We start from the raw sequence: 13,058 nt of genomic DNA, 5'->3' as shown, positions 1-13,058 counted from the left end.
CCACAAAATTACTGAGACTTTTACTTTTCACTCACAGCTGTAAAGTGACTCTACACAGTGCTCCTCTTTCTCTTTTTGTTTTTCTGTGCTGATGTCATTATACAGGCTATACTAACAAAACAATGGCTACAGATCATACTCGTACTTGTATTCACTCTCTCTGTGTCACTCTTCAGACACTGTGAAAACTAAAGAACACAAAAGTTAGCAACGTGTGGACATGTTAGTGTCAGTGCCAGGCCACAGCAATGGTTTCTGCTCAAGCAGCCGGCCCCCTGGGAGGACATTAAGGGTTCTCAGGAGGGGCCGTGCTGAACCCGCTGCGCTCTGGCAGAAAGCACCATGCCCCATCCTGGGTTCTAAATGCGCTCCGAACAGCACGCAGCAACACCACATATGAGTGGGCGGAGGGAGGTATAGGGTATAGGTTCTCTGCTCGCCATTGGGGGTGGGGGGCCGGGAGAAGGAGTTGGCCGTCTGGTCAAGGTCTGGGATGCTGGGCCTCTCTGCTACTGCGGGACTGGGGGAAACCTGCTTGTCTCCATCGCAGGGCAAAGGGCACCATCTCCTGGGTCTGGGGGTGATGGTTCCTGGCCTGGGGGTATAGAGTATGTTTTGGGAGTGTTAGTGTGTGTAGAGTGTTTATTTCTGTTTGTCTCCATGTTGGGCAAGTGTAACTGCATATGAGTGCATGAGGATGGGTGTGATGGCATCAGCCACACATGGGTAAAATCAGTCCATACCCCCGCCATGCCTCCACTGCTGTCCCGAATGACTGGCAGTTCAGACAGGTGATACGTTGTGATCTGATCCTCCTGCAGAGCTTTGTGGTCTTGGCAGGTTGTGATTCAGACACACAGAATAACATCAATAGAAGCGAGTATACCAAACCACCTCAGCTGCTGCAGAAAGACGAGCTGCTGCCTTGTTGTTTTTGTGATCACATCTATGTGATCAAGGGTTAATATACATTTAAATACTATAAATAAATTACTTGTGAAATCAGTACCTCAGATCTGAGTAAAGGGCCTGTTCTTCTACCTCACTTGACTTTAAAATATGGATGCAAAGCTTCTGCTCTCTTGTTACTTGTGTACACTTTCTCTGTGTTTCCTGTTTAATTTACTCTCTGATTCAGGATTCTGTGCCAAGATGAGATCACAGCAAACAATTATAAATTAAGCTGTTTGGGATTTAGAAGTTTTTATTGGTTATTATAAGTTCAAATGAATTTTTGAAAAAAGAAAAATGCAAGAAATAGAAAGTAAAACATTAAGTTTTGTTTTATAAGAATAAAGTTCATGTGTGTGTGTGTGTGTGTGTGCAGGGGGTGCTTTCAGTTGGGAAAATATTTGTGATTATAACTGAAGATAAATTAATTACTTATAATGAAGATTTAATGATGATTTAATAATGTAATCCATCTGAACCACACAATGTACACAATATATGTGTGTATCTGAAGGAATAATACCAAGTTGTAATGTAACACACACGTGTGTCGTGAAGGCAGATTTCTATTCATGGGGCCATCTGCTGCATTTGTTCATGTGACTGGAATGCAGTTCAACCATTTCTTAGAAACCCCTGAGAGTTCATGATGTTTCATAACAAAACATGTTGGCAATGACTGACTTGTAGTTTGATTGTCCTGTTTAGATCTAATCTCTCCTTTCACTGCATCTCTCCTCCTCTCTATACAGTGGGGCAAAAAAGTATTTAGTCAGCCACCGATTGTGCAAGTTCCCCCACCTAAAATGATGACAGAGGTCAGTAATTTGCACCAGAGGTACACTTCAACTGTGAGAGACAGAATGTGAAAAAAAAATCCATGAATTCACATGGTAGGATTTGTAAAGAATGTAAAGAATATCAGCTTGACTACCCCTTCAGTTGGTGTGTAGTGGTTAGAGGGAGGATAAAGACAATTAATGGGACCTTTTTATAAGCAGCTGTAAAACCTCCATGTTTACCAAAGCATCCAGTCATGAATGGAAATGCACCATCTATTGCAAAAAATATATGGAATGAGCCCCTTTGTAAGGGCCATGAAGATGTATATTGCATATTTAATGTTGTGAGGACGCCATCAACTAACTGCTGTCGAAACTGAAACTCAATTTTATTATTAATAATCATTACGTTATCCGACTTTTTAATGTTAAACAAAACAGAAAAGAAAACATTTCTCTGAAAATGATCAGACAAAGGCCTGGATTGAAAATGAGAAAAAAACAGACAAAACTGAAAGAAAAAAGAATTATATAACTTTCGAAAACCTGGAGATCTGGATACTTTCACTTTCTGATGACAAGACTCTCGCTAAAGCAGAGAGAAGGTGTCAGGCGAGCAGTAATAATGCCACCTGTATCTCACTTCCTTTCAGTTGCTCAGCAAAACCACAGTCATCTACAGGAAGAAGCTGCTTTTTCCTCCCAGTGTTTAAGATAACTCAGCCATTTGGTTTCTTTTGTTTTTCACTTTTAAGATATTCTCTAATCAAAATAGTTGCTCCGAGTTTTGCCTCAGATCTCAGAGTCTTCAGAGTTAGTCTGATGAGGAGGGACCTTTTCTTCCATGTAGGATCAACTGATTTTGTTCCAATTTAGTTTCCAGTTTAATTTATCATTTAGTTTGACCATATTAAAACTTTGTTTATCTGCTTTGTTGCCATCGAACAGAAAGCCCTTCTTTTTCAAAACGCAACATGTCATCCTGTGACAGAGGAAGAGGAGGAGGGTTTGACTTTGAGTGACTGTAAACTGCTGGTCTGATTTCACCAAGAGGCTCGATGGAGAAAACACCTCCGCTAACGCTGCTCTGTAAGTACATCGCAATGATTATGTAGCTGTAAAAAAGCTCTCTGATGTGCCTCCATCACAAACATACATTGTGTAGAAACAAAGGAGTTTTATATAGATGAGGCGACACAGAGGAGGCCAAGTAAAAGGAAGAAGGTTAAAGAGGAAATCTGAAAAATTCATAATAAGTAAAGTGAGTGTAGATACTTGATTTATAGGTTAATGTGCAGTCTTCATACAGATGTGTGGCATGAAACTTTGTTGCATGAGAGTGGTGAAAATAAGACTCTTTAGGAACAGTTATAGAGTAAAAGCATACTTACAATAGTTAAAATGCAATATTCAGTATGCAGCACCACATCCATTACGTTAATGAGTCACACTTAATGATGTGTTAATGTGTCACTTTAATGTTATGTGAAAAACTAAGTACACCCCATCATTCACTAGCTACTGAAGCCCTCTTTAGTTTTTCTGTATGACGTCATCAGTCTCTAACATCATTATGGGGGAATATCGGCCAAATCTTCTTCACAGTGTCTTTTCACTTCATTGAGGTTTGTGAGCATTATAGCCAATCATCTCTCATCTCTTTGGTCCTTGCACTGTCATGCTCTTTATTATCTAACATGCTAACTGAGGCCTGTGGAGTCTGACATGTAGCTCTTACAGTTTCTCTGAGCGCTGCAGAGTCTGACCTTGATGTAAATTTGCTGGGACGTTCACTCCTGGAAAGATTGTGGCACTGTGTTAAAACACACCTGAATGCTCCGGACCAACAAACTGCCAAAATATCAGTTTGTCTGTCAAGTGCATTTGATCACCTGGCTGCTACCTTTGCTGTGTCCACACAGAAAATGATTCACAGTAACGTGGTGATCATAGCCTGCAGAAAGTTTAAATTCAATGGTGCAGAATATTAAGGGATTATTTGCATCCAAAAATAACGGAGTAGAAGTAGAAAGCATTATTTAAACCAAACTGATCATATCTGTGGACGGCAGAGTTTTATTTATTGTTTTAAATAAATTTAAACTAACATGAAGATTTCTCATTTCTCTTTAGTTCTGATCTCACTGCTGTTGCACACAACAAACCCAGGTCAGTAACCTCACAGTAAGAGCTTCACTTAAATAAAACTGACTGAGTTTTATGCCGTATTAGTGAATTATGTCCTGTGTATTTCTCAGAGATGTTTATATTTTTATTCATTTTAAATGTTGCTGTTAGGCTAATATGACACGTCAGTAATTACTTATCACCAAATTCTTGCGTCTCTTGATTTTAATCATAAACAAAGCTGAAGATGATCAGGCTCCTGCAGAGACATTATTCTAGCAGTCTATCTGATCTCATCAAAGCCTTCTAACTGCATCACAACCTTAGTTTAAATCCCGAGCAGACTGAACATTTATCTTGTAAGCTGAGTGTGTGGAGCAGGGCCGTGCAGAGAGGTTTAAAGGGGCACTTTGAACCAGGTTGAATAACAACAACACACATTCATCAAGAATCTAATATGGGAAGGGCAGGGCTGTGTTGATCTGAGACTGTAGACATTAAAGAGTCCATAGGAGAGATGGTAGCTGATTAAACAAGTGTCATGAGATAATAACAAAATGCAAAGATTGGTGACAGCGCTTGGAACCATAAGGACACAAAAAACTGTGAGAAATAATTTAGGCTCTGCCTGTGAATCACTCTTTGCTTCTCTTCTTCCTTCCATCCCATCATTTCATATATCACTCTCCACTTGCTGTCTATGTGAGAACAAGGCACAACTTGCTATTGCAATAAACTATAATCTAATTATCCACACCTAACAACTCCAGCACTTAATCTATAATAAAATGACAGAAAAATGTTATACCACTGCCTTTAGTAGCCTCACACAGCTCCTGCTGTTTCCTCCTCATGTCCTTACCAGCCATGTCTGCACAATGTTATATCATGAGTAATAATTTAAAATAATCCATATACATAAAACACACACATGCACACACAGTGACATTTTAGACCTTCTTCAGAATACTGTATATACTATGGGCATCATGGTGCTGATCCAGAATCCTTGCATTATTATTTATTACTAGAGCTACAATAATAAAGCAAAGAGGAGGGGGAAGTAATAAATATGAAATAATGTCATTATGATGATTCCATTTGTTTCACTATCCACTCTGTGCAGGGCAAAGCTTATTACATGTTTAAACTGTAGAGATAATGATAGGTTTGTAGCTTGAACCCATCCGCTGGAACGTTGAAGACAATATAATTACACTGCAAAGCAAGACACAAGTAGGCAACGTTCTTCATGTTTCTCGTGCACGGGAGAAAACCGGACAGGCGCCGTTCCTTCGCCTGACCCCAGTTGCTCTCGTCTGTCCTCCCGTACCACTGTTCTTTTATTGAGGTTACATGAATATGCATAGGTTCATTAACATATGACGTCTACATACACACAAAGAGTACCGTGTGTGTGTGTGTGTGGACTGCTGATCAAAGGATCATATGCCATAAAAGCACACAAGCAACATCCTTGGTCAGGAAGAGGGTAGCCTCCCCCTCACCCTAGATGGTTCATCCTAGATAACACGGTGAGGAAGTCCTGCAGTTAAAGCACTTAGACTAGAACAGACATAGCTACGTTAATCCTACCATAAAACAATAAGACAAGGTACGGCCTCTCTCGTGCTCCCAGAGTGCTCTCTAATACACACAAAGTTTGCAGACTATTACTACACAATTAATTATACACCTCTAAGCATACATGGTTAAATATTTCTAAGCATAAATGACAATCAACAATACAAACTCTAACAGATACAATCATTTTACTGCTGGAAAATCCAAATTTTTTCTTATTTAAAATATAAATCTAATATAATCTGCTTCTTAATGTATGTTCTTTAAAATACAGCGTGTGTTTTTTAATATATTATAATTATAATAATGCATAATTATGTGGACATGCATATTAGATCGTTTTTTAGTGAAATATAATCCCTCCAGAAAGGCAGGAAAAGCCCGGAAACTTACTTTAAAACTAAATATGTTCCCTAAAACGGTGACAGAGCTACAGACCCATGACAGCCTTGCACAGGTAGCCAGCAGCTGTGACCAGCACTACACGTGCAGTTAATAAAAGGACAGGTAATGTTTGTCGCGCTGTTGCACACACAGCAATCAATCAATCAATCAATCTTTATTTATAAAGCACTTTTCATACAAAAAAAAAAAAGCACGCTCGTTTGTTTCAGTTCGTCAGTTGCAACAAGACAACTTACCAACGTGTACGTAATAAGCTAATACTCCTGGGTGCTACACACTACAGTGTACGCTGTACACCTACTTACTGGTTTTGTCGCATCAGTCTGTGTCTCTGAGTTAACTTGTGTTTCTCCTACAGCTCCGGACCGCAAAAAATAAGCGTGCTCTTTGTGAGCTATTCTATTCTATTGAAAAAAATCATATTAAAATACTTTAATCAAACATTAACTGCACTCCCTGTATATTGTGATAAAAAGAGATATGGATCATGGTCTTAATATTCAATGTTGCTGTGTTCAATCCTGCACAGAGAGAACCATTTCATCAACAGTGAATGTTTCTCCAAAAGGAGTTTACACTTCTTTGCAAAGATACACAGAGGAATCACACCAATCAGCCCAGACTCCAAAACCAGGATAAAGAGTTTGAGCGAATATGTTGTTGAAGGTGTGGAGGTGGATCAGAGTGTCAGAGGAGACTCTGTAGAAGGACACAGTGCCAGCAGGACAGTCCACATACACCGCTACTGTGTTAGAGACAGAGGAGGAGATGGATGTTTTTATGTTATTGTGTGAGACAACGTAACATCCATCAGAGCAGATCAGACTCCAGGACTGATCATTCCATCCAAACCTGCAGTCTGCACTCTCGCCTTTCCTTTTGATTCGTCTGGAACTCACTGATATATCAACCTTTCCTCTCCATTCAACCTCCCAGTAACAGCGACCAGTCAGACCTTTTCTACACAGCAGCTGCTTCCAGAAGTCAAATCTGTCTGGATGATCAGGATATGACTGATCCTCCTTCACACATGTCACCTTCTTGTTGTTGTCAGACAGTTTGAGCTTCCTGTGTGCTGTGTTTACATCAAATGTAAGTTGACAGGAATCTGATGGAGAGAACAAACACAATCCAGCTGCAGTTATTGTTCCATCATTTGTTCATTGATTCACATTTTGATGATGACACCTGATATCTAAGGCTACGTTCACACTGCAGGCGAAAGCGCGTCAAATCCGATTTTTTTGACCCTATGCGACCCATACCCGATCATGGTATGACAGTGTGAACGCCGCAAATCCAATATTTTCAAATCCGATCTGGGTCACTTTCGTATGTGGTACTGAATCCGATACATATCCGATGTTTTAGAAAGCGACTGCTGTTTGAAAGGTCAGGTCGCATTAAATCCATCTTTTACGTCACTGACACAAAACAGAAGCCAATCATCAGCGCCGGAGAAGACATCGCGAACGCTTCCTGGCCATCCCGTGTATTTGTCAGTGAAACTGTTGGGAAGACAAAGTTGGAGAAACGTGAACATTTTATTTGTACTGTATAATCTGCAGATTCTGACAGAAATCTGCAGCTATCCTTTGAAGCACCGCTCCTCTAAAACAGCAATAAGGATCATTATTAGGTTATCTACATTATTATGTAAATAACAAAATAACGTAAGGCAAAAATTGGGAAACGTAAAGTCCGAAGTCTTTATATTAACGGTCATCTGTCAAACAATACTCTTTGCTCTGGGTCTAAACAGAGCGCGTTGTGTGTGAAGTCTTCTTTTGCCCATGCGGGCCGCTTTGAGCATTCACACTAGAGCACGTTTGCTGTCACATTTTATTTGTAGTGTGAACAAGCAGACAAAAAAATCGGATTTGATCAAAAAATCGGAATTGAGCATCAAGACCTGCAGTGTGAACGCAGCCTAAGATGTGAATGAGTGATGTGACAGTTTGAAGATGGTTAAATGTTATATGCTGCTTTGTTTTTTCATGAATCACATTAAAAACACACTTACACTTCCTCAGACCTGGTCTTAACCATTGGACTCCAGCAGGCTCCACACTGAAAGGAAGAGGGGGTCAGACCAGCACAGTGTCTTTCAGCATGCACACATGGACATTACACACATGTGCGGACATTACAGATAATCTGTACATATGTACTTAGCTCTATCACAGGTGTCATATGCTCTTTTGACACTCTGCCCTTCCATATGCATGGATGAAACATTGAAAGACAGGACGATTACCAAAAAGACATTTCCTCATAAAACAGAGAAGGCAACAATAACAACATACATTACACTGGTTAATGCAGTGGAAAAGCTGGTTTGACAGCTTTCAGACTATTCAGGTTGAAAGAGAGCTTAAATATTATACCCAGTACCAGATTTGCAGATAGGATGAGCACAAGTGACTTTACAATATCATCCAAGAAAAAATATTTTAGTGTACTACATTTGATGCATTATCCAATGTCTGCTAAAATATCTGCATCACCTACAGGATAGTTTTCGATTAGAGATGCACAGTCTGATACATTGGTGATGCGTTTGCGTGATTATTGGTGTGGTTTTTAGTGTTTATTCATTAGAAATATTCTAAACTACCACAGTGGTAGTTTAGTTTAGGGAACAGTTTCTTCCCCTCTGCTGTTGGACACATGAACAATAACCACATGACTGTCCCCGCCACTAACACATGACCCTACGCTGTGTCACTGCATCATTTCATGTTTGGCACTGATCACCACCTGCACTCATGTATATATCTTTCTACGTAGCACTCATAATTCTTATTCTCATGTATATATCTCATGTATATCTCATGCACATATCTTTCTTTCTACATAGCACTTTAATTCTTATTGTCTGCACTGAAGCACCGCAGCAATTTCCTAATGTTGTAAACCTCAACATCTGGCAATAAACCCCATTCTGATTCTGATTCTGGTAGAAATGTTTCATGACGAAACGTTTTTCCCATAATTTTGGGATTTCCTTACCTGGATGATTGAGCATGCATCAAGATACCACAATGACACCGGTGAACATCCAGGGAGTGGACACTGAGATAGTGCACTCTTATAGGTACCTGGGTGTTCACCTGAATAATAAACTGGACTGGAGCCACAACACTGATGCTCATTACAGGAAGGGTCAGACCAGACTCTACCTGCTGAGGCGGCTGAGGTCATTTGGAGTACAGGGAACGCTTTTAAAGACCTTCTATGACTCTGTGGTGGCATCTGTCATGTTTTACAGTGTTGTATGTTGGAGCAGCAGTTTATCAGCAGCTGAGAGGAAGAGGTTGGATAAACTCATTAGGAAGGCCAGCTCTGTTCTGGGATGCACCCTGTGCAGTGTGGGTGGTGGGAGACAGAAGGCCAAAATAACATCTCTGATGGACAGAGTCGCCCACCCCCATGCATGTATATGTTGCTGAACTACAGAGCTCCTTGTGACAGACTGCTGCATCCTAGATGCATGAAGGAGCGTTTCCGCAGGTCCTTCCTCCCTACAGCTGCCAGACTGTACAATCAGAACTGCTCCCAACAAACATAGATGTTTACATCTATGCTGTATCTTGCACTATTTTATCAACCAATTCACACTATAACCAGGGTTGCCTCTTATCTGTATTTTATTGTATTTAATTTAACAACATTATGGTACTCAGTTTTTGGTAACCATTGTCCTTCATGTAAATATGTAAAAATTGTGTAAGTTTCTGTTTTGTGTCTTGTGTACTGTTTGTTTGTATATGTGTTTTCTTGCTGCTGTTACACCCAAATTTCCCCTTGCGGGAAAATTAAAGGATTATTCTATTCTAATAGTGTAAACCATTTTGTGGTGCTTGGTATGATTAAAAATAGATCAGGTGTAGGAAGAGCTTGTTTGGAATCAGTTTTGTGTGCAAAGGTTCATATGAGGCATGCTAACATTATGACAGAGAAAATCTTTCTGTTCTCACTCCTTAGACACCGTTTATTGTTGCAGTAGGTTTCTCCATACCTGAGCGTGTCAAGTGCACAGTGCATATCCTCCGGTCTAAAAAAAAGCTGCTCCAAGAATGTTTCGCTTGGATGATTGTACGTCAGGTCAAGCTTTCTCAGACAGGAGCGATTAGAGTTTACAGATGACAGGAGAGAAGTGAAACCTTCTTCTGTGATCAGACAACCTGAGAGACTGTTGAAAGATAAAAGGTCTTTTTTAGATCATGATGTACTAAGAAGAATCACACATAACACTGACGGAGGGTGTTTTTTTATGGTTCCTTTTGGTTTAAAGTATTTGTTTAAAATATAGTGTGTACAAAAGAAATTGTAGTCGACTGAATTCTTTTTTCTCCACCCCTCACCCCCCAACCCCGTACCTGATTCAAGTGCATAATCCTTGTTATATTTATCATTTTGTCTATCTATTGATAAAATGTTAATGAGGATAACACATCAGTGACATCAAATAAATTTATTCGGATCTGAAATTTTTCAGTTTGCAGTGTGAACTCTCCGGTCCACCTGAAAACTTCCATATAATCTCACTTATTCATATCTGAAACTTCAATCATAAAGTCATTTTTTTATCTTAACAATTAAACTACATAACATTATCCTAACCTGAGAGTTTCCAGAGTACAGTGTGGACTCTTCAGTCCAACAGACAGAAACTTCATGCCTGAATCTTGCAGATCATTGTTACTCAGGTCCAGCTCTTCAAGGCTACATGACTTGGAGCCGAGAACTGAAGACAGTGTTTCACAGCTTCTCTTTGACAGGTTGCAGCCCCTTAAACTGAAAAGGTAAGAAACAAAACAAATAAATAAAAAAAGTAAAAAGTAAAAATATATCAATAACATTCATAATCCTTCCTCTGCACATGTCCAAATCATCTTATTCCTGCCTCTCTAACTCGCTAATCCACTCTACATGAACTGTCTATCTGATTTACTGATCAGTTTTGGTTGCTCCCCCCCCCCCCCAAAAAAATCTTAACATCTTTAGCTTTGCCACCTCCAGTTTGGCCTCTTGTCTGTTTGTATCCAAACCATATGGATGATACCATGCACACTGTTTTAGCCTCCATATGTCAGTGGATCACAAACATTCTGACAGGTGAGACTAGGAATAATGGTAAATGGCCTGTATATGTATAGCGCTGTGGCTACAATGTAGCTTGCCATCACCAGTGTGTGAATGTATGAGTGAATGACTGAATGTGTAAAAGCGCTTTGGGGTCCCTAGGGACTAGTAAAGCGCTATACAAATACAGGCCATTTACCATTTATGTGTAAACCTGTCCATCTTCACTGCAAACTTATGATGTATTACCACAGTTCCTTCCTAATGAGTTTATCCAACCTATCATATTTTTCACTTAATCCTCAAAGACACAGTACATCTCTTTCTGACCTTCTCTTTACTTCTTCATTAACACTGAAAGCAAACACTGCATCTGTAGTGAAATCTTCATACTACTCATTAATCTTCACCACTCTTCTTAACCTATCTTGAATAACTCTTTGCCATGGCTTCATGGTATAGTTTATCACAATTATTCTTGATAATTAGCAACACTTCTCATTTTATAAGGCCTTATCTGACTCTCCAAGATTGTATTAGAAAGTCTGGTCAAAATGTCCCTCTCCTGTCCATCTCTCCACACTTCATTCCCTTGATAGCTACCTTCATTTTATCTTGACTAATACACCTGGAATTAAACCAGTGATATTTTGTTGCTAAATAATAGTGTTAACCACTACATTATGGAGCCACATTTATTTGAATGTGATATAATCTTATGAATTAAACTTTGTTTAGAAATGAATTTGTTACATATTACATTTAGGTATTAGAACCAGCGTAAATTATTCTAACCTGAGCGTTTCCAGAGTACAGTTTGGACTCTGCAGTCCAAATGACAGATATTTCACTCCCAAATCCTGTAGGATGTTGTTACTCAGATCCAGCTCTCTCAGACTAGACGAGTGGGAGCTGAGAACTGAGGACAGAGCTTTACAGCTTCTTTCTGAGAGGTTGCAGCCACTCAATCTGAAGAAAAGAAAAAAAAACAAATAGTTTTTTTTAATGAACACAGGCACGTACAACTCAAGCACTGAATCATTTTCCACGGAGTTGTGGCACAGATGAGTGATTAGGAGTGGAATATATCATATATGATATCACCTGTCAAGACTCTGTTTTGTGGGGACAGGGATACTAAAGAAATGTTTGGAAATACCATCTTCATCTCATGCGGCCCCCTGGCGTCAGTTGGATGCTCAAGGCAAAAGCTGATGGGAATAACAATTCTCCCTTAGATAACAAGACTGTTTATTGTGACTCTCTGTCCCCTCTTTCAAGGCCACCCGCGTCGACTGAAGATTGTTGACTTTTGCCCAACCGAGTGAAGGGACACTTTCACTCGGTTGAACACGGAGCACACACACACATATGCATGTACACTGAGAAGACCTACACCCACCCCTGTTAAAGTCAAATTGTTAAATGTTGTCATTGTGTTTCTTAAATTTGTAAGTCTTAGTTCAAACTATAGGATCAAAGACATTCCTTTGTCTCGGGCAACCTCTCCAGCCAATTTGATGCTGGGGGAGGCTGATGTGGGTTTTATTGTAGGTATCTGGAAGATCTGTTTCTTGTGTTGTAAGTTTCCTGCTTTTATGATCCTTTACAAATGCACACACACACTCACATGCATGCATGCACACACACACACACACACACACACGTTCTTGCACATGCATACACGTGCACACACATAGTGCCTTGTATTTTGTAACCAAGGGGGTTTTACGGTGGGAGGTGCTTGTCTTGTGTATTGTAACAGTTTTTAAATAAAAAGGCTATGAGTAGGGCTGCTCTTTGAAGGACTTGGGTTTAGAAACAGGTGAGGAGTGTTTAGCTCCACAGCCTGGTTCTGACCAAGCTTCCCTCGTTAGCGAGTAAAAGACCGTCCATCCATCCATCCATCCATCTTCATCCGCTTTATCCGAGGCCGGGTCGCGGGGGCAGCAGCCTAAGCAAAGAGGCCCAGACCTCCCTCTCCCCAGCCGCCTCCTCCAGCTTATCCGGGGGAATACCAAGGCGTTCCCAGGCCAGCCGAGAGATATAATCTCTCCAGCGTGTCCTGGGTCTGCCCCGGGGCCTCCTCCCGGTGGGACATGCCTGGAACACCTCACCCAG

At 40.3% G+C, this 13,058-nt stretch overlaps 1 protein-coding gene and 1 long non-coding RNA gene across 6 annotated transcripts in view; one reads left to right on the top strand and one right to left on the bottom strand.

The window, feature by feature from the left end:
* Positions 1 to 13,058, top strand: part of LOC145425655 (uncharacterized) — a 178,318-nt gene that overhangs the window by 39,585 nt on the left and 125,675 nt on the right. The window lies entirely within an intron of this gene.
* LOC145425649 (protein NLRC3-like) overlaps positions 5,985 to 13,058 on the bottom strand; it is a 41,907-nt gene continuing 34,833 nt past the window's right edge. For 4 of the 5 annotated variants that reach the window (XM_080298862.1, XM_080298861.1, XM_080298863.1 and 1 more), the window contains 5 exons: positions 11,733 to 11,906; positions 10,476 to 10,649; positions 9,871 to 10,044; positions 7,873 to 7,919; positions 5,985 to 6,957 (listed from right to left, as the gene is read on the bottom strand). In XM_080298862.1, coding sequence (XP_080154988.1) covers positions 6,422 to 6,957; positions 7,873 to 7,919; positions 9,871 to 10,044; positions 10,476 to 10,649; positions 11,733 to 11,906 — 1,105 coding nt within the window. In that variant the 3' untranslated portion in view covers positions 5,985 to 6,421. The remainder of the gene's footprint in view (positions 6,958 to 7,872; positions 7,920 to 9,870; positions 10,045 to 10,475; positions 10,650 to 11,732; positions 11,907 to 13,058) is intronic. The other variant, XM_080298864.1, reaches the window with a different exon arrangement.

Source organism: Astatotilapia calliptera, chromosome 3, assembly GCF_964374335.1.
Source record: "Astatotilapia calliptera chromosome 3, fAstCal68.1, whole genome shotgun sequence".
NCBI lineage: Eukaryota > Metazoa > Chordata > Actinopteri > Cichliformes > Cichlidae > Astatotilapia > Astatotilapia calliptera.
The sequence above is the reverse complement of the archived record's forward strand: the minus strand, read 5'-3'. Positions and strand labels throughout refer to the sequence as shown.